General features: G+C 41.9%; 1 protein-coding gene across 7 annotated transcripts in view; it reads left to right on the top strand.

The window, feature by feature from the left end:
• The window catches only part of LOC122552141 (uncharacterized), a 122,541-nt gene that overhangs the window by 22,901 nt on the left and 75,078 nt on the right, over positions 1-24,562 (top strand). For all 7 annotated transcript variants that reach the window (XM_087985057.1, XM_087985055.1, XM_087985059.1 and 4 more), the window contains 8 exons: positions 2,637-2,781; positions 3,251-3,327; positions 3,406-3,567; positions 10,314-10,409; positions 11,729-11,824; positions 12,950-13,039; positions 14,996-15,091; positions 17,865-17,960. In XM_087985057.1, coding sequence (XP_087841183.1) covers positions 2,637-2,781; positions 3,251-3,327; positions 3,406-3,567; positions 10,314-10,409; positions 11,729-11,824; positions 12,950-13,039; positions 14,996-15,091; positions 17,865-17,960 — 858 coding nt within the window. The remainder of the gene's footprint in view (positions 1-2,636; positions 2,782-3,250; positions 3,328-3,405; positions 3,568-10,313; positions 10,410-11,728; positions 11,825-12,949; positions 13,040-14,995; positions 15,092-17,864; positions 17,961-24,562) is intronic.

The raw sequence follows: 24,562 nt of genomic DNA, 5'->3' as shown, positions 1-24,562 counted from the left end.
TCAGTTCCCCGCATGTAGTCGACTGAATGTACTCCCCAGTATTTCCTCCCTAACTACAACTGTAACGTTATCCCTGACCAAAACTGCCACTCCCCCCAACTTGATTCCACGCCCCACCCCCATCCCTCCTATAGCATCCAGAAACTGCAACTTTAAGCTGCTAGTCCTGTCCATCTCTCAACCACGTTTCTGTAATTGTTATGATATCCCAATCCCAACCATGCTTTGATTTTATCTATCTTGCCAGTCAGGCCTCTTGCTTTGAAATAAATGCAATTGAATTCATCAGTCCTACCGCATTCTCTGATTTGCTCCTGCCCTGTTCTGAATTGTTGGTTTTCTCAACTGCAAAAGCCTCTGTGGGTTCTCACTCCCCAACTTCACTTATTTAAATCCTCCCAAGTAGCTCCAGCACATCATTCTGCCAGTGTATTAGTCTCCTACAATTCATGTGCAACCCATCATTCTTACCCAGGTCACTTCTATCCCAGCAGAGATCCAGTGATACAAAAATGTGAACACTTCTCCAATACACGGGCTCCTCAGCCATTCAGTTATCTCTCCTTTCCTTTTATTCTTACTCTCTCTGGCACATGGCATGGGAGTAATCCAGCTGTTACTTCCCGATGACCTATTTCTTAACCTTCTGCATAATTTCCTATATTCTCTCATCAGAACATCATCTTTTTCTCTTCCTATGTGTTTGGTACCAACATGTACAATGACATCCTGCTGGTTACTCTCCTCTTGTGGAATACCCTGCAAGACATCCTTTACATTGGCACCAGGGAGGCTACGCACCCTTTTGGTGCCTCAAATCGGACTATCTGTGCTTCTGACCAGAGAGACTCCAATGACAACTGATTACTTGGAGCCTGACGTACCCTCGTTACCGTAGAGCCAGGCTTGGTACCAGAAACCTGGTGGTAATGCTATATTCCTGACCGTGCATCACCCCCTACATTGTCCAACATAGCATGCTTCTTTGAGATTGGGATTATCACAGGAGACTCCTGCATTGCCTGCCTACCCTTCCTATTTTTTTGTTGCTGTTGCTCCAACTCATAAGATTTGCAATCAAACACACTGCCCGTATACATAATTATCAGGAAGTGTGATATCATCCCAAATCTCCAACAGGAAGAGCATATAACTCTACTCAAGATCATCTAATCACTTGAACAATCGACAGTTCCAGAAAATAGCACAGTCTTACTGTTCTAAACACACTGCTCCACAGTAACTTAGTAGCTGTGTTTTATATTAAGAAGACTTAATCGAGAGACAGATCTCGGAAAGGTTCTTACTATTATGGATTTATTTTAAAAAGTCTATGTTTTATAAGACGTTAAAAAAAACAACACTTACCTGATTCCCAGCTCTGAGAAGTTCCGATAAGGCATCCTCCCCAATGTCAGCAGTGCATTTCACTGTTTTTGTTTTTCTTAGATCTGATTTCCACAGATGTTCGTGACTTCACAGTCAGCTGTGGAAGTTAACTACTGGGATTTTTTTTATGAACTCGGAGTGAGAAACAGTTCAAACGTTTCGAATCTTGTATGACTACTTTTAAAGAACTTTCAGATCAGCACATGAATATGCAAGGAATGGTGGGATATGGGCCAAGCACAGGCAGTCGGGATTAGGTTAATTTGGCGTCATGTTCGGCAAAACATTGTGGGCCAAATGGCCTGTTTCCTCTGTTGTACAGTTCTGTGTTTCATAGAGAAGTGAACCAAACACTCTTTGCTGACAATTCCCGATAGTTTTATGGTCACCTTTAGATATTTAATTCCAGGTTTTTACTGAATTCAAATCCACCAGGTTAGTATTCGACCCCGGTTCACAGAATATACGTATGTACTTACGTAGTTTAGTTTGAGCTGAGGGTAGAATAAAAGGTCGCCACAAAAAATCGAGGACGAGGAGTCTATACTGTCCTTACTGTTCTATGCTCTATGTATTACCTGGACATCCAGCTTACTAGTTCAGTGATCTTACCACCAGACCACCACATCCCCCAACCAAAAGTCGAAAGATGGAATTGTAACAAAAGCGCCATTTCTGGGGGAAACCTCAGCATGTCTCGCAGCATCTATGGGGAGAAAGCAGAATTAATGTTTCAGGACCAGCGACCCTTCTCCAGAACTCAATTTTGCAAAACTGGGTGAAACTGGACTTGGAATTTATGTGGGACGAGCCTGAGCCAGAGGGAGTCACTGAGTAATTTGACAAGGCTGTGGAAGTGAGTTTTGGCAAATACCTTGTCAAACGCCAGGAGCGACAACTACAGTGACTATGGTGAACAAGATTAAAGATTAGAACGGTGATCGTGTCAAAGAGAGGAGCAAAACTTCAACAAGGGCATACCTGGAAGAGATTGGCAGTGAGTTAAACGCTAAAGACAAAGAACTGCAGATGCTGGAAATCAGAAACTAAAACAGTTGTGAAGAGGAAACTTTCCGTTGTCTGAAAAGTAAGCCATAATGCACACGACTGCCTGTGTGCATTACACAGGGAGTAATCATTCAATGTTTTTATGAACTGAGTGGCTGGCGAAACTGAACTATTGGCATAAGTTGTTAAGTGACATGGAGTACACTTTATCTTAAAATAAACACGTTTTTGTTCCTCAGTTACGGATTTAATACAAAGTGACCCCTGCGAAGATCACACTGTCCTGGATCAGCCCTGGAGGAGTACAAGTTGTAGAAATTTGAAATGCTCCAGGATGCTAATGTGTGATACCTACACTAATTATGGATGGTACAGATTTAAGAGGTAATTGGAAGGTCAATTTTAGATGCATTATTAAATAAACAGGCGATCTTTTTCGTTATTTTTTTTTCACATAGGGTATTCAACAATGCCAAAACCTGTTGCCCATCCAAAATTGTCATTATGAAGTGTGCTGTCTTTTTGAAGTGGTGTAGTCATTTTCTGCTCCTCTGGCACCTGCTGGTCATATCAAAGAGCAACTAAGAATCCACCATATCACTTGGTGCCTGGCATCACAGACCAGTTAATTTTAGAGTCCTTCATTGATATTGCTTACCACGAGCTGCTGTGGTGGGTGCCAAACCCTGTCCACCAAGCATTTGCATATATCTTCACATTAGTAGCCCAGTGGGATAACTTCCTCCCTTTCCCCCGCCGTATTGTTATGATTATTGCACCATTCAGCCTGCCAGATGGTCTGTCGCTTAGTACATACTATGCATCAAGAGTTTGACTCTAATCTCTGTTTCAGTTCTGGCGGATGGAAAATGTCAGAGTCAGTAGTTCCAACACATCGCTGCTCCGCTTATTCCAGTGCCTGGTTACAAGGTATGTTTGAATGTTGTAACATAGGTTCGCACTTTTCACATTGTTTACAACCTTCACTATTTATAAATCTACTTTCAGGTTCTCATCCGGACAGAGTTGAGGGGGAAGTGACAAGAACAGTTTGTATTAACTGGAATGGAAACCCCTGCTATTGGGTGCATGAGATAAAGGTCAAAAACTGTGCCAGTTTCTTCGTTTATGAATTGAAGTCATTATTCTACTGCGCAGCTTATTGCACAGGTAGATTACGTCTTTGGAATTGCCTGCAAAGTTGACACTAAATACTCTTTATGTCCGACAGTATTAAAAATGAAGTCTTTCATCTTTTTGAGTCGAAATGCAGACACAAATAAGAAACACTTAAAACAAATTGAACTACTTACTGAAACTAAAGGGTATTGAGGCTCTGTGTTTTGATTATGGGAAGCCAAAAGGCGAATCCAGTCAAATAAGAATAAGACTAATGGATTGAAAAGTTGATACTTTCAGAATTTAAGAATTAAAATGGAAATATCAATAATGAATAGCTGTCAGATTTTAGACATCCTATTATTACAGGTAAAAGCTCCAGATCTTGAAAGTGTTAATAATGGAAGTCTGTTTTTACGATTGATAAGTAATACTGGGTTTCTGGGACTAACTTACACGCAGGTTGCTAATAATGCAATATTATTTGTTCTTAGACAATGGCAATTCTGAAAGTGTGTACAAATTTTTGAGCATTGCCACCTTTGGCAATTCTTTTGAGAATAGATTGAAAAACTGAAACCAAGAAATCAAAAACAAATTGCTGTGATAATGCACTGGTAACAGCAATTAAGGTTTACACCAAATTCAACATGTAGAATTCTTACTGAAAATGTTCTTTAAAAATCCTTTTATTTCTTATTGTAATTTAAGCAAGTCTGCAGATGGGACCAAAACTGGTGGCGTAGTGGACTGTGAAGAAGGTTATCAGTGTCCAACAGGACCTTGTTTGGATGTGTTAAGGAGTGGCAAATGGAGTTTACTTTAGATAAATGTGAAGTGATGCATTTTGATAAGCTAATTCAGGGCGGAACTTGTACAATTAATGGTGGGGTCCTGCGGAGTTTTGCTGAACAAAGAGACTTTGGTGTGCAGATTATTAGTTCCTAGAACATTGAGTCACAGGTAGGCAGGTAGTGAGAAAGGTCTTTCATATGCTTGCCTTCATTAGACAGTGCATTAAGTACCGGAGTTGGGATGCCACATTGCATCTGTACAGAACATTCCTTAAACCTCTTCTGGAATATTGCGCTAAATTCTGCTGCCCCTGCCGAAGGAAAAATGTTTTTAAACGTGAAAGAGTGTCGAAAAAAAGTTACAAGAATGTTGCTAGGGTTATCGGGTTTGAACTATAGGGAGAGGCTGAATAAGCCGTGGCGATTTTCCCTGGTGTGTGGAGGCTGAAGGATGACCTTAGAGGTTTATAAAATCATGAGGGGCATGAATAGGTTGAATTGCCAAGGTCTTCTTTCCCCAGGATAGGGAAGTCCAAATGTAAAGGTCAGAGGTTTAAAGTGAGAAGAGAAGGATTTAAAAGGGACCTGAGGGGCAATGTTTGCACATGATGTGGAACTCAATGACTCTCTGAGTGAAAACATCTCGTCCAGGACGATGGCAGGAAAATTTGCTTTCTATGATTGCTGGAGGTTGATATCTTGGGCAAAAGACGCTCAAACTGAGAGATTCTTAACAGAAAATCTTGTTCAGCCTTATCCAGGTAATACGTTTCTAGCAGTCACTTAGGCCCAGCCTAGGCACACCATCCCGAGTCTTTGGATACATGATAAATAATCCAATATGATCGACGATAGTCCTTGAGAGTCACAGTGTTGAAATAAGTGAAAAAAACATGTCAAAGTACAAGATAAAGAGGGATACAGTGGAGAACAAGAAGGAGAAGGCAATCAAGCTGGCGAGACAGTAACGAAATCGATAACCACAGTGAATGGGAGCTGGAATAGTCAGGAGAAGGGGGTAGTTTTTTTTTTGCATCGCTGGCTGGACCAGCATTTATTCCCAACACTAATTGCCCAGAGGAAGGTTATGAATCACCCTCAGTGCTTGGGGTACGGGATCACATGAAGGCCAGACGAGGGAAGATAATAGGTTTCCATCCGTAAAGTACACGAGCAAAACAGATGTAATATTCTGACAATCAATCTACCATGCCAGCGTTTGAACCTGCGTACCCGTCATTAGGTGAGTTTCTGAAGTAATAGTGTGCCAATAACGCCACAAGGCCATTGCCTCCTCATAGACACGATGCTGGTAAGTGAATGATATGGAGTGAGCAGTGAACACTATGGGGACGTGTGGAGGACTGAGGAAGATGTAATTAACGAAACAGCATGATAGTTCAATATTTATACTAGGATGTCCACAAAGTTTGGGCCTGGGTTAGGCATAGACTCATAGAGATGTATAGCACTGAAACAGAGCATTTCGTCCAACTTGTCCATGCAGACCAGATATTCTAATTTAATATATTCCCATTTGCCAGCACTGGCCCATATCCCTCTAAACCCTTCCTATTCATATACCCATCCAGATGCCTTTTAAATGCTGTAATTGTACCAACCTCCACCACTTCCTCTGCCAGCTCATTCCATACACACACCGCCCTCTGTGTGAAAACGTTGCCCCTTAGGTCCCTGTTATTTTTTATCCCTGTCACCTTAAACCTATGTCCACTAGTTCTGGACTCCCCCAGTCCAGAGAAAACACTTAGTCTATTTACCTTGTCTGAGCTGGTCATGATTTTATGAATCTCCATAAGGTTACCCCCTCAGCCTCCGATGCTCCAGGGAAAATAGCCCCAGCCTATTCAGCCTCCCCTTACAGCTCATTCCTCCAGCCCTGGCAATATCCTTCTAAATCTTTTCTGAACCCTTTCAAGTTTCATAACATCCTTCCAAAAGGACAGAGACCAGAATTGCGCATAACATTCCAAAGATGACCAAACCAATGTCCTATGCAGTCGCAACATGACCTTATAACTCCTATTCTTAATGCACTGATCAATAAAAACAAGCGTACCAAACGCCTTCTTCAGTATCCTATCGACTTGGGACTCCACTTTCAAGGAACTATGAACCTGCATTGCAAGGTGTCTTTGTTCAGCAACGCTCTCCAGGACTTTACCATTAAGTGTATAAGTCCTGCACTGATTTGGTTTTCTAAAATGCAGCGCGTTACAATTATCAGTCATTAAAATGTTATCATGTGGGCACTGAGGGGAGGGGATGCAGTGAATCATGGTGACTTAATAGTCTGGTTGAAAGTTCTGGGATAGAATGATGCAGTGCACATTATTCACTGACGGATCTGAAGAGCATGTGATAATGTTGTACTGGACCATTCCCTGAAATCTCTTGCCAAACAAAGAATGTTCTGAACTGACCCTTATGCTGTACTTTTGCATGTTAACTTATTTTGATTGTGATTCCAGAGGCTTAATACGATAATAGTTTAAGATGGGATTGCATGATTGAAGGCAATTTGGACAGGATGACTTAGTAAGAGTGAGATGACTGAGGAAAGTGGGATAGTGTGTGTTACGACATGGGGTAAACCCTCTGCTAATTTAAACCCAACATACAGAGAAGCTCACCTCACGTCACAATCTGTTAAATTCCAAGTGACAAAGGTCACTATTTAAAGTAAAAATTAACAATTTTATTCTTTAAGTCCACACGAGAACATTAAACAACAATTTACAACTCCTTCCTCTTAAACCTATCTTTTACTTCCCACTTTACAATACTGGTCCAATAAAAACCCCGATAATGACTTACAAAATAAAAGCAAATTTCAAAACCAGCCAGCTGTCGAATCTTCTCTTTGTATCTTCCTCTGCAGATTTTCCTCTGTTGTCTTTCCTTCAGTATTCTGCTTCACAGGTCTTTCATGTGAGCAGGTAGCTTTCAGAGAGCTATTCGGCTAGCAGTCTATATTTGTTGGTTTTCCTGGCATTTCTCTCCCTAACTGTTCAAAATGTCTGGTTTTATACCCCAAAACATCAGATAATTTCATTAGTTTGATGTCATCCCAAACAGTGAAATTCAAATTCGATTGGATTTTGGTTTCTTCGGCATAATTTAAATTGATGGCCCGAATTTGAATTTGTTTTTGTTCCATGGCAACACGACTCTAGCTATTTGTTTCGACGTTTTTATCTTGTTTAGGACGCTCAAGTGCTTTCAGTCATTCCTTGCTAGTTTCCTCTCTCTCTTAAACGTACAGTACACCTCTACACTTTAGTAACAAGTGACTGATGGCATTTGCATGTATTGGTAGTAATGAATTGTATGTAATGACTGAAAAGATACCCAAGTATCGATGGAGGCAAGAGCGATGTCGTGTAAAATGAAATGATAGCACCATCTAGAGACTAGTTAGTAAAGTGCAAAAACGATGAGGAGTTATTTGTATATATTTGATCAGATACGATTTGGCCAGAGTCAAGCACGAGCAGATGCTTTCAGGTAAATCCCTCTCTCAACAGTGGGATGTGTTCAAAACGTAAATATGGAGAGCACAGGACTAACATGATCTGACAAACAAAACAAAAAATCGAACTAGAAAATCCTGTGAACCCTGGATACCAGAGAAATACTGCATTAAATTAAGAGACAAAGAAGGATTATAGCAGTTATCAAAAGTTCAAAACAACGTGAGCCCGACAAACGTTTAGAATGTGCAAGAGCGAACTTAAAAGAGTAGAGTTATTTTAACAAGTACATTCTTAAGGACAAAAGGGAAGGATTAGAGCCCATTAAGGACCACAGTGGTAATTTGTATCTGAAGCCAGAGAATATAGGCAGGGTTCTGAATGAGCACTTTGTGTCAGTGTTCTTGAGTGAAAGGGATACTGTAAATATCGAAATCAGGGAGAAGGTCTGTGACACAATCAAACAAATTAGCAATTACTTTTAAGAGGTTCTGAGTGTTTTGGCTGGCTTAAAAGTAGAGAAATCTTTGGACCAGTTAAAACGTAGATCGTTTAATGAGGCAAGGCTGGAAATAGCAGGGCTGCTTGCAAATATGTTCAGTTCATCTCTGTACACAATTCCTCTCCTATGCTCCAGTGAAAAAAGATCTCAGCCTATACAGCCTCTCCTTCTAAGTCATTTTTCCAAATTAGACTCCATCTGCCGCTCTTTAGCCCATTGACCCATTTGATCAAGAGCTCTTTGTAATGTGGGATAATCGTCTTTACTGACCACTGTGCCATGAACTTTGGTGTCATTCGCGAATTTATGAACCATGAATTCTATATTATCATCTCCATCGTTTATATAAATGACAAACAAAAGTGGACTCAGCAGGGTTACAATGTTGAAAGCATGTATCATCACTTTAAGATAAGATGGATACATTGTCCCAGTCAAATTGGTGTCTTTCTTTGTCTATGTGGGTGGACACAAGTTCATCATGTCTGTCTAGGACAAGCCAGAGAAATGCACGCGAATTCCTGGAGGCCTGACACTCAACCCAGAACTCCATGAACAAACAGGTAGAATTAGACACCATATAGCAATCACTGAAAAGCAAAAACGGAAGTTATACCACTCACCTCAGCAATTCGGGACACATGAATAGCAAGCATGACAGAACACCAACGCTTCACCGGAGACGCATTGGTGATGTTACTTTGTATGCTGAGAAAACGTCTGCAAACAAGCTTACCAGCTCATCCAGAAAGTAACAACCACATCTACCCTGAATTCTTTAGTCATGCGTTCAACTGTACTCTGTTCCTATTCCACTAGGATAGGCACAGGGAATTATCCTGAGATCACAACATTAGAGGATCAGTTTTTTTAAAAAAATTCTACCTAACTCCCTAACTTCCCTTTGCAGGACCTTATCTGTCTTGCTGCCTCTGTTGTTTGTACCAGTATGGACCTCATCCTTTGCCTGCACACTCTCCCCGTTCAGAATGTCGGGTGCCCGCTCAGAGACATCTTTGATTTGGCAGAATGAAGGCAACGAACCATAACACTCGCGGCCACAAAAATGGCTTTTTGTGTCTCCGACTGTAGAGCCCCCCATCATTGCCGTTCGCTGACACTTCAACCCTTCCTGCTATACAGCAGAATCATTGTGGTACCACAGATCTGGTTGCAACTGTTACTTCCTCTGAAACCCACATCTACACTGCCTGCCTTTCCTGGTGCTCACCGATCAATCTCTCTGAAACCTCAAAGTGACTAAACTCCTATGCACAAAACTTCCTGCTTCCTGTACTCTCTTCATTGAGTCCAACTGCTGTTCGAAATGATCCATGCAGTCTGAGAGGAGTTGCAGGTGAACACACCTCATACCTTTGGTGTTTAGCATTTACTGACTACGAAGATTGAATGTAGTAAACTGTGGGGTGCATACTGCAGTAAATAAAATGTAGCAACAACAAGGTGTGGTGACAAGTTAACTGCAGGACGTGCCATGCAGTCCATTTGGACATCTGATTTTGACACAATTGCACGAGGGAATGCTGAATGAGCACAATGTCTGTGGACAGAGCATGCCAGGCATTCGGGAAATGTAACTGAGACCCTGAGAGATGTGGACATGGACTTCGAGAGGAATGCAATGGAATACTTGAGGACAGTGATGGCAGGAATGTGTAATTTACAGTGTTTGAAAGACTGGGACGTAGTGATTTACAGATATTGAATTTACTGCTAGAATGCAGTGGACTGAGGCAGAGTGGGTTCTTTTCCCTAATTTCCTGTGGGATAGCACAATGACATCAGTGGTTCAACAAGACAGCTCACCTACAGATTCTCAAAGTCAACGAAGGACGGGCAATAAAAGCTGTTTGAACCGATGCAGCCTACGTTCAATTTTTTAAAAGACTATATATAATGTTATTTCATACTTTGTGAACCAGAGTTTAACCAGTTGTGTTGATCTTAAATCAAAAATGCCTCATCTGTGTTTATCCTTCACTTTAGATCCTAATACAGTACCAACCCAATTGCCTGAAGAACAATCAACTGGAGAATCTATTGAGCAGGTGTCACTTATGCCCACCGGAACTGCGACCTCAGGTAAAAGTTTAACTGGATCCACCTACTTAAGTCAATAACTGTGAGTAAGGATACACGGTCAACAAGAGGTAGGTGTGGTACTGACTGTCTGAAACGGTTCAATATTAGAGGAACTGGAATTATTGAGCAATGATTCCTTGATGCAATTGTGACGATGCTGTTATTTTAAAAAGATTACATTAATTTTGGGGTTCTTTGACGAGAGATTGTAAACGTTGAGCTGCCGAAGTTTCTACTGAATGCGGTCGAAGTCAATTATTTAAGAGGATTTTAGGTTTGTTTTAAAACAGATGTAACAATGGAAGTGGAGTGACCAGTTCTCTTAGATCAGACTTTCTAGCTTGTTTGTAGCTGCAGCAGCGAAGAGCTGTTTGGGTCCTAGCAAGAACGTGACCAGAGGATAGAAATGCCAATTGTGGTTTTTTTTGACGATTGAGTAATCATCAGCAGATGTATTCCAGGATTGAGAAGGAATCTAACATTTCAACATTAACGTTAAGAGCCACTGTAGTGAACAGTTACAGTTAGGCAATTAAATAATTTCAATTCTGTAAACTTTTCCAGTCGTTTTAAATTATACCAATTCCGTCTTTCTTTTACTATGTTTCAAGCACAGTGCAAAATAAAACGCATGTGTTGCTGAAAACGCACAGCAGATCCGACAGCATCTGAGGATCAGGACAATCAAACGTTTCGGGCAAATGCCCTTCATCAGGATTCCAGCATCTGCAGTCCTAATTTTCTACATAAATAAAGTGTATTCTCATTCAAGACAGATAGTTTGCAATAGGAATACAATGACTGGCACTTGCATATAAAATTAGAAAAGATTATGGTCTCGGCTGACTCCTGTATAGATTTTGAAGGGGTCGTCTGGTTCATAATAGACTGTGGAAGTGACTCGAAAAATGTAACTTCGCACCTTAGAGAGTTGGGACATGAAATTTGAGAGGAATGCAATGGCTGAGAAGAGTGATCACAAGAATGTGAGAGCCACAGCGTTCGTTTACAGGGACTGTGGTGATCTACAGATATTCAATTTAGTGCTAGGATATATTCCATTTAGGCAGAGTGCGTTATTCTCCATGAGTTTGAGTGGTACAGCACAATGACCCCAACGGTTCAACAAAGCAGCTCACCACCGCATTCTCAAACCCAACGAAGGACGGGAAATAAAAGCTAGTTCAACCAGTGCAGTGCGTGTCCCATGAAAGATTAAAATATGTTGAATGTTATTTCATATTTCCTGAACCAGATATGAACGAGTTCAATTGATCTGAAATCTAAAATATCTCTTCTGTGTTTATCCTTTGCTTCAGATCCAGACACAGCATTAACTCATTCGCCTGAGGAACAATCAACTGGAGAATCTTTTCAGCAGGCATCACCTACGCCCACAGGAACTGCAACGTCAGGTATAAGTCAAATTGAGTTCATTAAATAACTGTGAGTGATGGCACACAGTCGACAGGAGGTAGGTGATGTCGAAACTCGCTAGAATGGTTAGTTATTGAAGTAGCCGGAATTATTGAGTAATGATTCCTTAATAGAATTGTGGCAATGCTGTCACATTAAAATTGTTAATATCTCCTGGGTTGTTTTGAAGAGAGTTTGTAAAGGCTGAGTCACTAAAGTGTCAACTGGAGCTGGCCTCAATCAGTAAATTAAAAGTCTTTTCGTTTTATTATTGAAACAGATCTATGAATGGAAGTGAAGTAGCCAGTTAGACAACAGACAATAGAAGTAGCCAGTTCTCCCCGATCAGACCTTTTTTTTTAGCTGGAGCAGTGTGATGCTGTTGGGTTCAGGAAGAGTTGAAGCTTCATAAGAGTATAAGACATAGGATCAGAAATTAGGCCAGTATTCCCATCGGGTCTGTTCCGCCATTCAATCTTGGCTGATAAGTTTCTCAGCTGAAAATGTGTTGTTGGAAAAGCGCAGCAGGTCAGGCAACATCCGAGGAGCAGGAGAATCGACGTTTCGGGCATGACCCCTTCTTCAGCAATGCCTGGCACTTGTATTTAAATAAGAAAAGATTAGTGTCTAGGCTATCTGCTTCAGATCTTTTGAAGTGATTTGGTCTGGTTCATCAGAGAAGATCTTGACTGTGACTCAGATAATGTAAATTAGTGCCATAGAGAAGTCGGGCATAGGCTTTGAGAGTGATGCAATGCAATAGCCGAGAAGAGTGATCACATAAATGTGAGAATCGCGGTGTCTGACATACGGGAGAAAATAGTGATTTTCAGATACTCAATTTAATGCTTCGATACAGTCCATTGAAGCAGAGTTGATTCCTCTCCCTGATTTCGAGTGGTACGGCACAATGACATCAGTGGCTCAATAAGGCAGCTCACCACCAGATTCTCAAAGGCAACGAATGATGGGCAAACATGCATGGTTCATCTGACACAGGCTACGTTCAAAGAAAACTTAAAAAAAAAGATTTGTAATGTTATTTCATATTTCCTGAAACAGGTTTTTAACCAGTTGTGTTAATCTGAAATCGAAAATGTCTCTTTCATTTTCTTTCGATCCAGACACAGAATCAGCTAATTCGCTTGAGGAACAATCAACTACAGAATCTTTTCAGCAGGCGTCACTTATGCCCACAGGAACTGCAACCTCAGGTATTAGTCAAATTGGGTTCATTTATTAAATTCAATAACTGTGATTATTGGTCTACGGTCAACAATAGGTAGGTGTGGTACTGACTGAGTGGAATGGTTAGTTACTGAAGTAGTCATTATTCAGTAATGATTCGTTGATGCAATTGTAACCATGCTGTCACGTTCGAGAACCTATGTTGTTTTGTGTTTTATTTTGAAGAGAGGAAACTAACATTTCAACGCTTCCGTTGCCAGCAACGTGTCTGAGAAAAATGCATATTCTATAATAGCTCCTTTAACACTTCGAAAGAATCCTAGTACATGTATCGGGACAACAGCACGTAACAGGGCGGCACGGTGTACAGTGGTTAGCACTGCTGCCTCACAGCGCCAGAGACCCGGGTTCGTTTCCCGCCTCAGGCGACTGACTGTATGCACATTCTCCCCGTGTCTGCGTGGGTTTCCTCCCACAGCCCAAAGATGTGCAGGTTAAGTGAATTGGCCATACTAAATTGCCCGTAGTGTTAGGTAAGGGGTAAATGTAGGGGAATGGGTGGGTTGCTCTTCGGCGGGTCGCTGTGGACTTGTTGGGCCGAAGGGCCTGTTTCCACACTGTAACTAATCTAAGATAACTGCTGATGCGGTGTTGCAACTTTAAGGAAGGAAGTCGGAGGCGTTCAGTGATTGTTGAATAAAAAGAAAGACTGCACTGGATTGTATTATTGAATGTTTGCGTGCTGAATGTCAAAGCAATGGATATATATATATATATACATATATATACACACACACACACACATGTATTGTGGTGTAATTATAGGACAAGACAAAAGGTTTTTAAAAGTAAGGCTATCTTTGTATATTGAGGGTTCATTTTTTGTGAGGGGTAGTTGAGGCAATACAATGTCTTTAAGAGGAGTAAGGTGTCATGTTTTCTTTTGAAGAGAGATTTTAAAACACAGATATCAAGTTATATATTTGAATCCAGTAATGTAAATAGCTTGTGAGCCCTTGCGGACTTTTTAAAAGTTGAAATATTGGAAGGAGCCTGAATGAGTGGGTCATATTTTCCTCGAGCCAATGTTTTCAATTTGAGTTTTCTCGGCAGCAGTTGCTGGGGTTTTGAAGCTTTATTTCAAAGTTGCATGACATTTCTTCATTAAGCTTTCATTCTCAGCGTTTTCTCTTCATGTTTGTTTTCCTTGTGGACTAGACAATTGCATGGGTCCAACAATCTATTTGACTGAATATCTCTTTACAACGGTTGTGTTTATGGAACATTCCAAATGAACATATTCTGCTTGCAGTTAAATACTTTTTTATTGTGATACGTTTTCCAGTAGTTTTAAGTTATTCCGATTCCGTCTTTTTTTATTGTATTTTAAATATACTGTATGAATAAAGTATGTTTTGATTCAAGACTGGTAGTTTGACAAATCGAATTGCATCCAGAACACAACGCCTGGTAGTTGATTAAAATAAGGGAAGTTTAGGGTCGAGACTATCCTTTTCACATATCTTGAGTGGCTTAGGACTGGTTCATAACAAAATAACGTGATAGTGACTCAGAAAATGGTGGAGTGTGGACTTTGTGAGCAATGTACTAGAATAGCTGTGAAGAGTGATCACATGATTGTGAGAGTCACAGTGTCCGAAGTACATGGACCGTAGTGAATTACAGATATTCACTTTACTGCTTGGACACAATCCATTGAGACAGACTGGATTCCTCTTCCTGATTTCGAGTGGTACAGCACAATGAAATCAATGGTGTAACAAGGCAGCTCACCACCAGATTCTCAAAAACAACTAAGTGACAGGCTATGGATTTTGGTTCAACCAAAAGATCACGTGCCACGAGCCATTAAGAAAAAAAGATATAGAATGCTATTTTATAATTCCTGAACTAGGTATTCACCAGTTGAGTTTTTTTTCTGAAGTCTAAAATGTCTCTTTTGTGTTTATCCTTCACTTCAGATCCAGGCACAAAATCAACTCATTCGCCTGTGGAACAGTCAACTGGAGAATGTCTTCAGCAGGAGTCATTTATGCCCACAGCTACTGCAATCTCAGGTAGAAGTCAAATTATGTTCATTTATTAAATTCAAAAACAGTGAGTAATAATATACGTTAAACAAGAGGGAGGTGTGAAAGTGACTGTCTGAAATGGTTTGTTATTGAACGATCTGGAATCATTGAGTAATGATTACTTGATGCAATTGCGACGAATCTGTCACTTTAAAACGTTTTCATTGTTTTGGGTTATTTTTGAAGAGAGATTAAAAATGTTGAGGTGCCGAAGTGTCTATTGAATCCGGCCTGAGTCAATAATTTACGAGGACTTTAGGTTTATTTTAAAACAGTTGTAACAATGGAAGTGGAGTGACTGGTTCTCCCAGATCAGGTTTTCTACTTTGTTTTTAGCTGCAGCAGCAAATAGGTGTTTGGCTCCCAGAAGGTTTGGAGCTTCAGTGTATGATTCCTAACTGTGACTTTAGCTGAAGTCTCTCTTCATGTTGAATGGCACGTGTGAATCTTTGCTTGAATTTACCTTTTTGGCAAGGCGACCATTTATAGGATATTACGAGACAGGAACAGATAATTAGTAATGGGCACCTTATCCGTGGTTCGATTCAGTTTTCCAAATGCTAAGTTATTCTAACTTCCTCTTTCTTTTGTTTCTATTTTCGTTATTGTCTTTTTAAAAATTGCGTTTTGCTTATCAGCGAGTGGTTTGATCAATTGCAACACATCTGGACTACCCACTTCACGTTAACCTTTAAAATAAGAAAAGCTTATGGTTGAGGCTACCTTCTTAAAATATTTGGATGGAGTCTGGTCTGGTCCATAACACAGTAAAATGTGTGAGTCTTTCAGCTTGTATGATTTTTCCACTCAGTGGCTTGTTTGAAAATGGGCAGAAAGTTTCAGAGCACAGAGGAATGTCAAAAGGCATTTGACAGTCGGTAAGCTGGAGGCCCAGTGTTAACCAGCTCTAATAAGGCAAAGCCTTTCAAGGTGGTTGTCGATGCGGGCAATGTGGCTGTCGGCGCTACAGTCTTGCAAGAACTGGGCGGCACGGTGGCACAGTGGTTAGCACTGCTGCCTCGCAGCACCAGAGACCCGGGTTCAATTCCCGACTCAGGCGACTGACTGTGTGGAGTTTGCACGTTCTCCCCGTGTCTGCGTGGGTTTCCTCCGGGTGCTCCGGTTTCCTCCCACAGTCCAAAGATGTGCAGGTCAGGTGAATTGGCCCGTAGTGTTCGGTAAGGGGTAAATGCAGGGGTATGGGTGGGTTGCGCTTCGGCGGGTCGGTGTGGACTTGTTGGGCCGAAGGGCCTGTTTCCACACTGTAATGTAATGTAATGTAATGTAATCTAATCTGGCAGCATCTTAGTGGGCAAAAACAGAGTTGACAAGTTGCATCCATGTCGGTGTGGACTTGTTGGGCCGAAGGGCCTGTTTCCATACTGTAATGTAATGTAATCTAATCTAATCTAAAATCTAAAAGTGATCAGAGGTTAGAAAGACCAATTGTGTATATTTCTTTTCCAACAGTGGAATAATCATCAGCAGAAGTATTCCAGGATTGAGAAGGAATCTAACATTTCGACGTTAACGTTAACTTTATTGTGTCTGAGACAATTGCATATTCTGTTAATAGCGCCTTAATTTGTTTGGGAGGATTTAAGGATAAAAAAATCCAGATCATTTAGTTTGAGCTTCTTCTTGCAGCCATTTAATTCCAAAATGGTCCAAGTTGCAGCACGACACAACGCAATTTTCGGGCGTTGTTGCGATTTAGTGAAGGAAAATGGAGGTGTTCAGTGGCGGGAAAACGTCTGTACTGCACTCTGTTACTGACGTTTTGGATGTTTAACTGCAGTGCAATATACTTGTACCTGCATGTGTGCTGTGGTGTACGAAAAGGACAAGACTACCTTTTTTTCAAAAAAAAGACCTGTCTTTGCATATTGATGGTTCATGTTTTCACGGGGGAGCTAAAGTAAGACTACGACTTGAAGAGGTGTAATGTGTTCTGTTTCCTTTAAAAGAGAGGTTTTAAGATAGAGGTACTAAACTGAATATTTGAAACTAATAACGTGAACAGCTTGTGAGTTCATGAGGTTTTTTTTAAAATACTGAAATATATAAAGCAGCTTGGATGGGTGGGATCATGCTCCGCTGGAGACATTATTTCCAACTTTAATTTTTTTTCGGAAGCATTTGTTGGAGTTGTAAGCTGCGCTTCAAAGCTGCAGGACATTTCTCCTTGCTAATCTCTTTTTCACCGTTTTCTCTTGATTTATTTTTGTTGTTTCCTTGTGGATTGGAGAAGGACATGCCCGACAATCTATTTTACAAAATTTAGCTTTACAACGGGTGCGTTTATGAAATGCTACTGTATTGACCGCTTATAGATAGGCAGTTAAGTAATTTTTAATACTGTTGCGTTTTCCAGTCGTTTTAAGTTATCACAATTCCTTCTTTCTTCTATTGTATTTTAAATACAATGTAGAATCCGATTCTTTTTCATTCAAGAGGGGAAGTTTGCAGTAGGACTGATTGTGTTCATGGATTTTGCGGGGGTTTGTTGTGGCCCATAACAAAAGAACTTAAATGTGACTCGAAAATGAAAATGTAAGCGGTTCAACAAGACAGCTCACTACCACATTATCAAAGAAAACTTGCATAATAACAGCCAATTAAACCAGTGCAGCCCACGACACACGAAATACTAAAAAAAGATATCGAATGTTAATTCATACTTTCTGAATCTGATACAATTAAAGTTGTGTTAATCGGAAAGCTAAAATATCGATTCTGTGTTTACCCTTTCCTTCAGATTCAGACACGGCATCAGCTTATTGGCCTGAGGAACAATCAACAAGCGAATCTTTGGAGCAGGCGTCACGTATGCCCACAGGAACTGGAAACACAGGTATAAGTCAAATTGGGTTCATTTATTAAATTCAATGGCGCACATTCAACAGACGGTACGTGAGGATTTGACTGACTGGAATGGTTAATTGTTTTGTTGCATGAAATTATTGGATCATGATTCCGTGATGGAACTGCAGCGATGCTGTTACTTTAAAATGATTATTTTCTCCTGGACTTCTTTAAAGACAGTTTTTAAAGGCTGAAGCGCTGAAGTGTGTACTGGAACTGGCCTCAATCAGTAAATGAGTAGTATTTTGAAACAGATCTAAGAATGGAAGTGGAGCGGCCAATTCTCCCAGGTCAGATTTTTAAACATTTTTCTGCTGTAACAGTGAGATGCTGTTTGCGTTCAGGAAGACTTGAAGCTTCAAAGGACCATACGACGTAGGAGCAGAAATTAGGCAATTATTCCTAACCTGCTCGGCCAATCAATCATGGCTGAGAGATTGCTCAATTCCATTCTCCCACTTTCTTACCTTAGCTCTAGATCCCCTTGAATAATCAAGAATCCATTTGTTTCATTCTTAAACACACACCATAAATAGCCTTTTTTTGTGAAAGGATGTGTTTTTTGGGATGTTGCTATGTTGGAACAGTCAGTTATTAATGGGTATGTTATCCATGATTCAGTTTATTTTTAATTAAATGAAGTTATTCTAATTTCCTCTTCCGTTTGTTTGTATTTTACCTGTACTGTTTAAGTAAATTGATTTTCTAACATCAATTGGTTTGCTTAGTGGCATCACATCTGGAACATCCACTTCACGTTTTCCTTTAAAATAAGAAATTGTCAGGTTTGAGGATAGCTTTTTGAACAGTTTGAGGAGGTCTGGTCTGATTCGTCACTGACTAAAATGTCGGAGTGCTTCAGCAGTTGGATTTCTCCATTGAGTGACTCGATTAAAAAAAGTGCAGAAATTTTCACAGCACCGTGGAATGTCAGTAGGCATTTGACAGCCTGAAAGCTGTAAGACCAGTGTTAGCCAGCCGTAATGAGGCAAATACATTCATGTCGGTTCTGAATACGAGTAATGCTCATTTCAGTGCTGCACCCGTGCAAGTACATGACGAGAGGACAGAAAGACAAATTGAGTATTTTCCTGACTATTTGAATAATAATCAGAAATAGTCCAAGACTGAGAGCAAAACTGACATTTCCACATTTATGTTGCCGAAAATGTATGAGAGATAGTTTCATATTCTGATAATAACAGCGCTTTTTTGGGGGGAAGATTGAAGGATGAATCTTTCGGCCAATTTAGATTAAGCCTGGTATTGTTCTAATTCAATTTGAAAATTGTACACGTAACAGGATGACAGAATGAAGTTGCTGAATGGTTCTGGTAACTTTAATGAAGGAAGAGGGAGGTGTTCAGTGAAGAGCACAAAAAGCTGTAATGGGCTGTAGTCGTGAATGATTGCTTGCATAAATTCTACTCTACTACAAACCAACCGACTCCCACAGCTACCTGGACGACACCTCCTCCCATCCTGCCCCCTGTAAAAACGCCATCCCATTCTCCCAATTCCTTCGACTCCGCCGCATCTGCTCCCAGGAGGACCAGTTCCAAAAACGCACATCCCAGATGGCCTCCTTCTTCAAGGACCGCAATTTCCCCCCCGACGTGGTCGACGATGCCCTCCACCGCATCTCTTCCACTTCCCGATCCTCCGCCCTTGAACCCCGCCCCTCCAACCACCACCAGGACAGAACCTCACTGGTCCTCACCTACCACCCCACTAACCTCCATGTACAGCGCATCATCCGCCGCCATTTCCGCCACCTCCAAACGGACCCCACCACCAAGGATATATTTCCCTCCCCTCCCCTATCAGCATTCCGCAAAGACCACTCCCTCCGTGACTCCCTCGTCAGATCCACACCCCCCACCAACCCAACCTCCACTCCCGGCACCTTCACCTGCAACCGCAGGAAGTGCAAGACTTGCGCCCACACCTCCCCCCTCACCTCCTTCCAAGGCCCCAAAGGAAACTTCCATATCCGCCACAGATTCACCTGTACCTCCACACATATCATCTATTGCATCCTTTGCACCCGATGTGGCCTCCTCTATATTGGGGAGACGGGCCGCCTACTTGCGGAGCGTTTCAGGGAACACCTCTGGGACACCCGGACCAACCAACCCAACCACCCTGTAGCTCAACATTTCAATTCCCCCTCCCACTCCACCAAGGATATGCAGGTCTTTGGAGTCCTCCATTGTCAGACCACAGCGAAACGACGGTTGGAGGAAGAACGCCTCATCTTCCGGCTAGGAACCCTCCAACCACAAGGGATGAACTCGGATTTCACCAGTTTCCTCATTTCCCCTCCCCCCAGCCTGTCTCAGTCAAATCCATCAAATTCAGCACCGCCTTCCTAACCTGCAATCTTCTTCCCGACCTCTCGGCCCCCACCCCAGTCTGACCTATCACCCTCACCTTGACCTCTTTCCACCTATCACATTTCCGACGCCCTCCCCCAAGTCCCTCCTCCCTATCTTTTATCTTAGCCTGCTGGACCAACTTTCCTCATTCCTGAAGAAGGGCTAATGCCCGAAACGTCGATTCTCCTGTTCCCTAGATGCTGCCTGACCTGCTGCGCTTTTCCAGCAACACTTTCCATCTCTGATCTCCAGCATCTGCAGACCTCACTTTCTCCTGCATAAATTCATTGCAATGTTTGTGTATTAGTATGTGTATTGTGAAATACTAATACGATAAACTAACGGATTTGAAATATCAAGCTATCTTTCTGTATTGATGGTCCAGTTTGTTGTGAGGGGAAGTTGTGGAGGTACATTGACTTTATGGGGTGGAAAGTGTCTTTTTTACATTGAAGAGAGGTTTTAAAAGAGTTAAACAATTAAATGCGTGGCTTCAGGGATGGTGCAGGAGGGAGGGGTTCCAGTTTTTGGATAACTGGGGTTCTTTCTGGGGACGGTGGGACCTCTATAAACAGGATGGTCTACACCTGAACCTGAGGGGAACCAGTATCCTTGGGGGGAGGTTTGCTAGTGCTCTTGGGGGGGGGTTTAAACTAACTCGGCAGGGGCATGGGAACCCAGATTGTAGCTTCAGGGTGCAGGGCCTGGAGTGTAGGGAGGTGAGGAACATGGCATCAATTTCCAAGGAGGGTGCCTGTAAACAGGGAAGTGGCTTGAAGTGTGTATACTTCAATGCAAGAAGTATACGAAATAAGGTAGGTGAACTTGCAGCGTTGGTTGGTACCTGGGACTTCGATGTTGTGGCTATTACGGAGACATGGCTAGAACAGGGACAGGATTGGCTGTTGCAGGTTCCGGGATTTAAATGTTTTAGTAGGGTCAGAGGTGGGGGTAAAAGAGGGGGAGGTGTGGCATTGCTTGTCAAAGATAGTATTACAGCGGTGGAAAGGACGATGGATGAGGACTTGCCATCTGAGGTAGTTTGGGCTGAGGTTAGGAATAGGAAAGGTGAGGTCACCCTGTTAGGAGTCTTTTACAGGCCTCCTAATAGTCCTAGAATCATTGAAGAAAGGATTGGGAAGGTGATTCAGGAGATGAGTGACAGTAATAGGGTGGTTGTTATGGGGGACTTTAACTTTCCTGATATTGATTGGGAAAGCTATAGCTCAAGTTCGTTAGATGGGTCAGTGTTTGTTCAATGTGTGCAGGAGAGTTTCCTGACACAATATGTAGACAGGCCAACAAGAGGTGAGGCCATACTGGATTTGGTTCTGGGTAACGAACCAGGCCAGGTGTTAGAATTAGAGGTAGGTGAGCACTTTGGGGATAGTGACCATAATTCGGTGATTTTTACACTCGTGATGGAGAGGGATAAGTGTGTACTACAGGGCAAGAATTATAGCTGGGGTAAGGGAAATTATGATGCGGTGAGGCATGACTTAGGATGTGTGGCTTGGAAAAGTAGACTCCAAGGCAAGAGTGTAAATGATATGTGGAACTTGTTCAAGGGGCAACTATTGAGTGTCCTTGATAATTATGTACCTGTCAGGCAGGAAGGAAAGGGTCGTGCGAGGGAGCCGTGGTTTAATAAGGAATTGGAATCCCTTGTTAAATGGAAGAGGGCGGCCTATCTCAAGATGAGACGTGAAGGTTCAATTGGGGCGATTGAGAGTTATAGGGTAGCCAGGAAGGACCTGAAGAGAGAGCTAAAAGCAGCAAGGAGGGGACATGAAAGGTCCTTAGTAGATAGGATTAGGGAAAACCCTAAGGCTTTCTATAGGTATGTTAGGAATAAAAGAATGACTAGGGTAGGAATAGGTCCAGTCAAGGATAGTAGTGGGAAGTTGCGTGTGGAGGCGGAAGAGATTGGGGAGACACTGAATGAATACTTTTCTTCAGTATTCACTCAGGAACAGGGCATTGTTGTCGATGAGAATACTGAGGCACAAATAAGTAGAATGGATGGCTTTGAGGTATGTAGAGAAGAGGTGTTGGAAATCCTGGAAAAGGTGAAAATAGATAAGTCCCCTGGGCCTGATGGCATTTATCCTAGGATTCTCTGGGAAGCAAGGGAGGAGATTGCAGAGCCATTGGCCTTGATTTTTATGTCCTCTTTGTCTACAGGAGTAGTCCCAGAAGACTGGAGGATAGCAAATGTGGTTCCCTTGTTCAAAAAGGGGAGTAGGGATAGCCCTAGTAACTATAGGCCGGTGAGTCTCACTTCTGTTGTGGGCAAAGTCTTAGAGAGAATTGTAAGGGATAGGATTTATGCACATCTAGATAGGAATAATGTGATCAAGGATAGTCAGCATGGTTTTGTGAAGGGCAAGTCGTGCCTCACAAACCTTATTGAATTCTTTGAAAAGGTGACGAAGGAGGTTGATGAGGGGAAAGCGGTAGATGTGGTATATATGGATTTTAGTAAGGCGTTTGATAAGGTTCCCCATGGTAGGCTACTGCAGAAAATACGGAGATATGGCATTGAGGGTGAGTTAGAGGTTTGGATTAGGAATTGGCTGGATGGAAGAAGACAGAGGGTAGTAGTTGATGGCAAAGTTTCTTCATGGAGTGCCGTCACTAGCGGTGTTCCGCAAGGATCTGTTTTGGGACCATTGCTGTTTGTCATTTTTATAAATGACCTGGAAGAGGGGTTAGAAGGTTGGGTGAGCAAGTTTGCGGATGATACGAAAGTCGGAGGAGTTGTTGACAGTGAGGAAGCATGTGGCAGGTTACAGCAGGATATAGAGAAGCTGCAGAGCTGGGCAGAAAGGTGGCAGATGGAATTCAATGTAGCTAAGTGCGAGGTGATTCACTTTGGGAAGAATAACAAAAAGATGGGGTACTGGGCTAATGGTCGGATACTTGGTAGTGTGGATGAGCAGAGGGATCTTGGTGTCCATGTACACAGATCTCTGAAAGTTGCCACCCAGGTAAATAGTGCGGTGAGGAAGGCATATGGCATACTGGCTTTTATTGGTAGAGGAATTGAGTTCCGGAGTCCTGAGGTCATGATGCAGTTGTATAAGACTCTGGTACGGCCGCATCTGGAATATTGTGTGCAGTTTTGGTCGCCATACTATAGGAAGGATGTGGAGGCATTGGAACGGGTGCAGAGGAGGTTTACCAGGATGTTGCCTGGTATGGAAGGAAAATCGTATGAGGAAAGACTGAGGCACTTGGGGCTGTTTTCACTAGAGAAAAGAAGGTTTAGGGGTGACTTGATTGAGGTGTACAAGATGATTAGGGGGTTAGATAGGGTCGACAGTATGAACCTTTTCCCGCGTATTGAGTTGGGTATTACAAGGGGGCGTAGCTTTAAATTAAGGGGGGGTAGATATAGGACTGATGTTAGGGGTAGGTTCTTCACTCAGCGAGTCGTTAGTTCATGGAATGCCCTGCCAGTAACAGTGGTGGACTCTCCCTCTTTATGGGCATTTAAGAGGGCATTGGATAGGTATATGGAGGATAGTGGGTTAGTGTAGTTTAGGTGGGCTTGGATCGGCGCAACATCGAGGGCCCAAGGGCCTGTACTGCGCTGTATTCTTCTATGTTCTATGTTCTATGTTCTACTTCTCTCTACATTTGAAGCTAATAACTTGTCAGCTTGAGGGAACTTGTGTGGTTTTTCTTACAGTTGAAATATTAGAGGTATTCTGAATGGGTGAGATCAAGCTCCCCTGAGCGCCAGGATTTTCAGTTTTACTTCTTGTCGAACAAGTCTTGAAGCTGTATTTCAATCCTGCAGACGGGAAAAGGTAATTAGTAATCGGTGCTGTATCCATGGTTAGTTTCAGTTTTTAAACAGCAAGGTTTTTCTAAATTCCTCTTTCTTTTGTTTCTGTTTTTAACTAATGTCTTTAAATAAATGGTGTCTTGCTTATCATCGAGTGGTTTAATCAGTTGCATCACATGTGGAACACCCACGTCACGTTTACCTTTAAAATAAGAAAAGGTTATGTTTGAGACTACCTTCTTAAAATATTTTTATGGAGTCTGATCTGGTCCACAACACAGTAAAATGTGCGAATATTTCAGCAGTGTGAGTTTTAGACTGAGTCACACCTTTGGAAAGATTCAGAAACTTTCACAGCACAGCGCAATTTCAGAAGACATTTAACAGCTTGAAAGCTGAAAGCCCACTTTTAGCCAGCTG

Source organism: Chiloscyllium plagiosum, unplaced genomic scaffold (assembly GCF_037043375.1).
Source record: "Chiloscyllium plagiosum isolate Xiang-an unplaced genomic scaffold, Cpla_swu_hap1 HiC_scaffold_50, whole genome shotgun sequence".
In the NCBI taxonomy this organism is placed as follows: domain Eukaryota; kingdom Metazoa; phylum Chordata; class Chondrichthyes; order Orectolobiformes; family Hemiscylliidae; genus Chiloscyllium; species Chiloscyllium plagiosum.
This window is presented reverse-complemented; position numbering and strand designations above follow the sequence as displayed.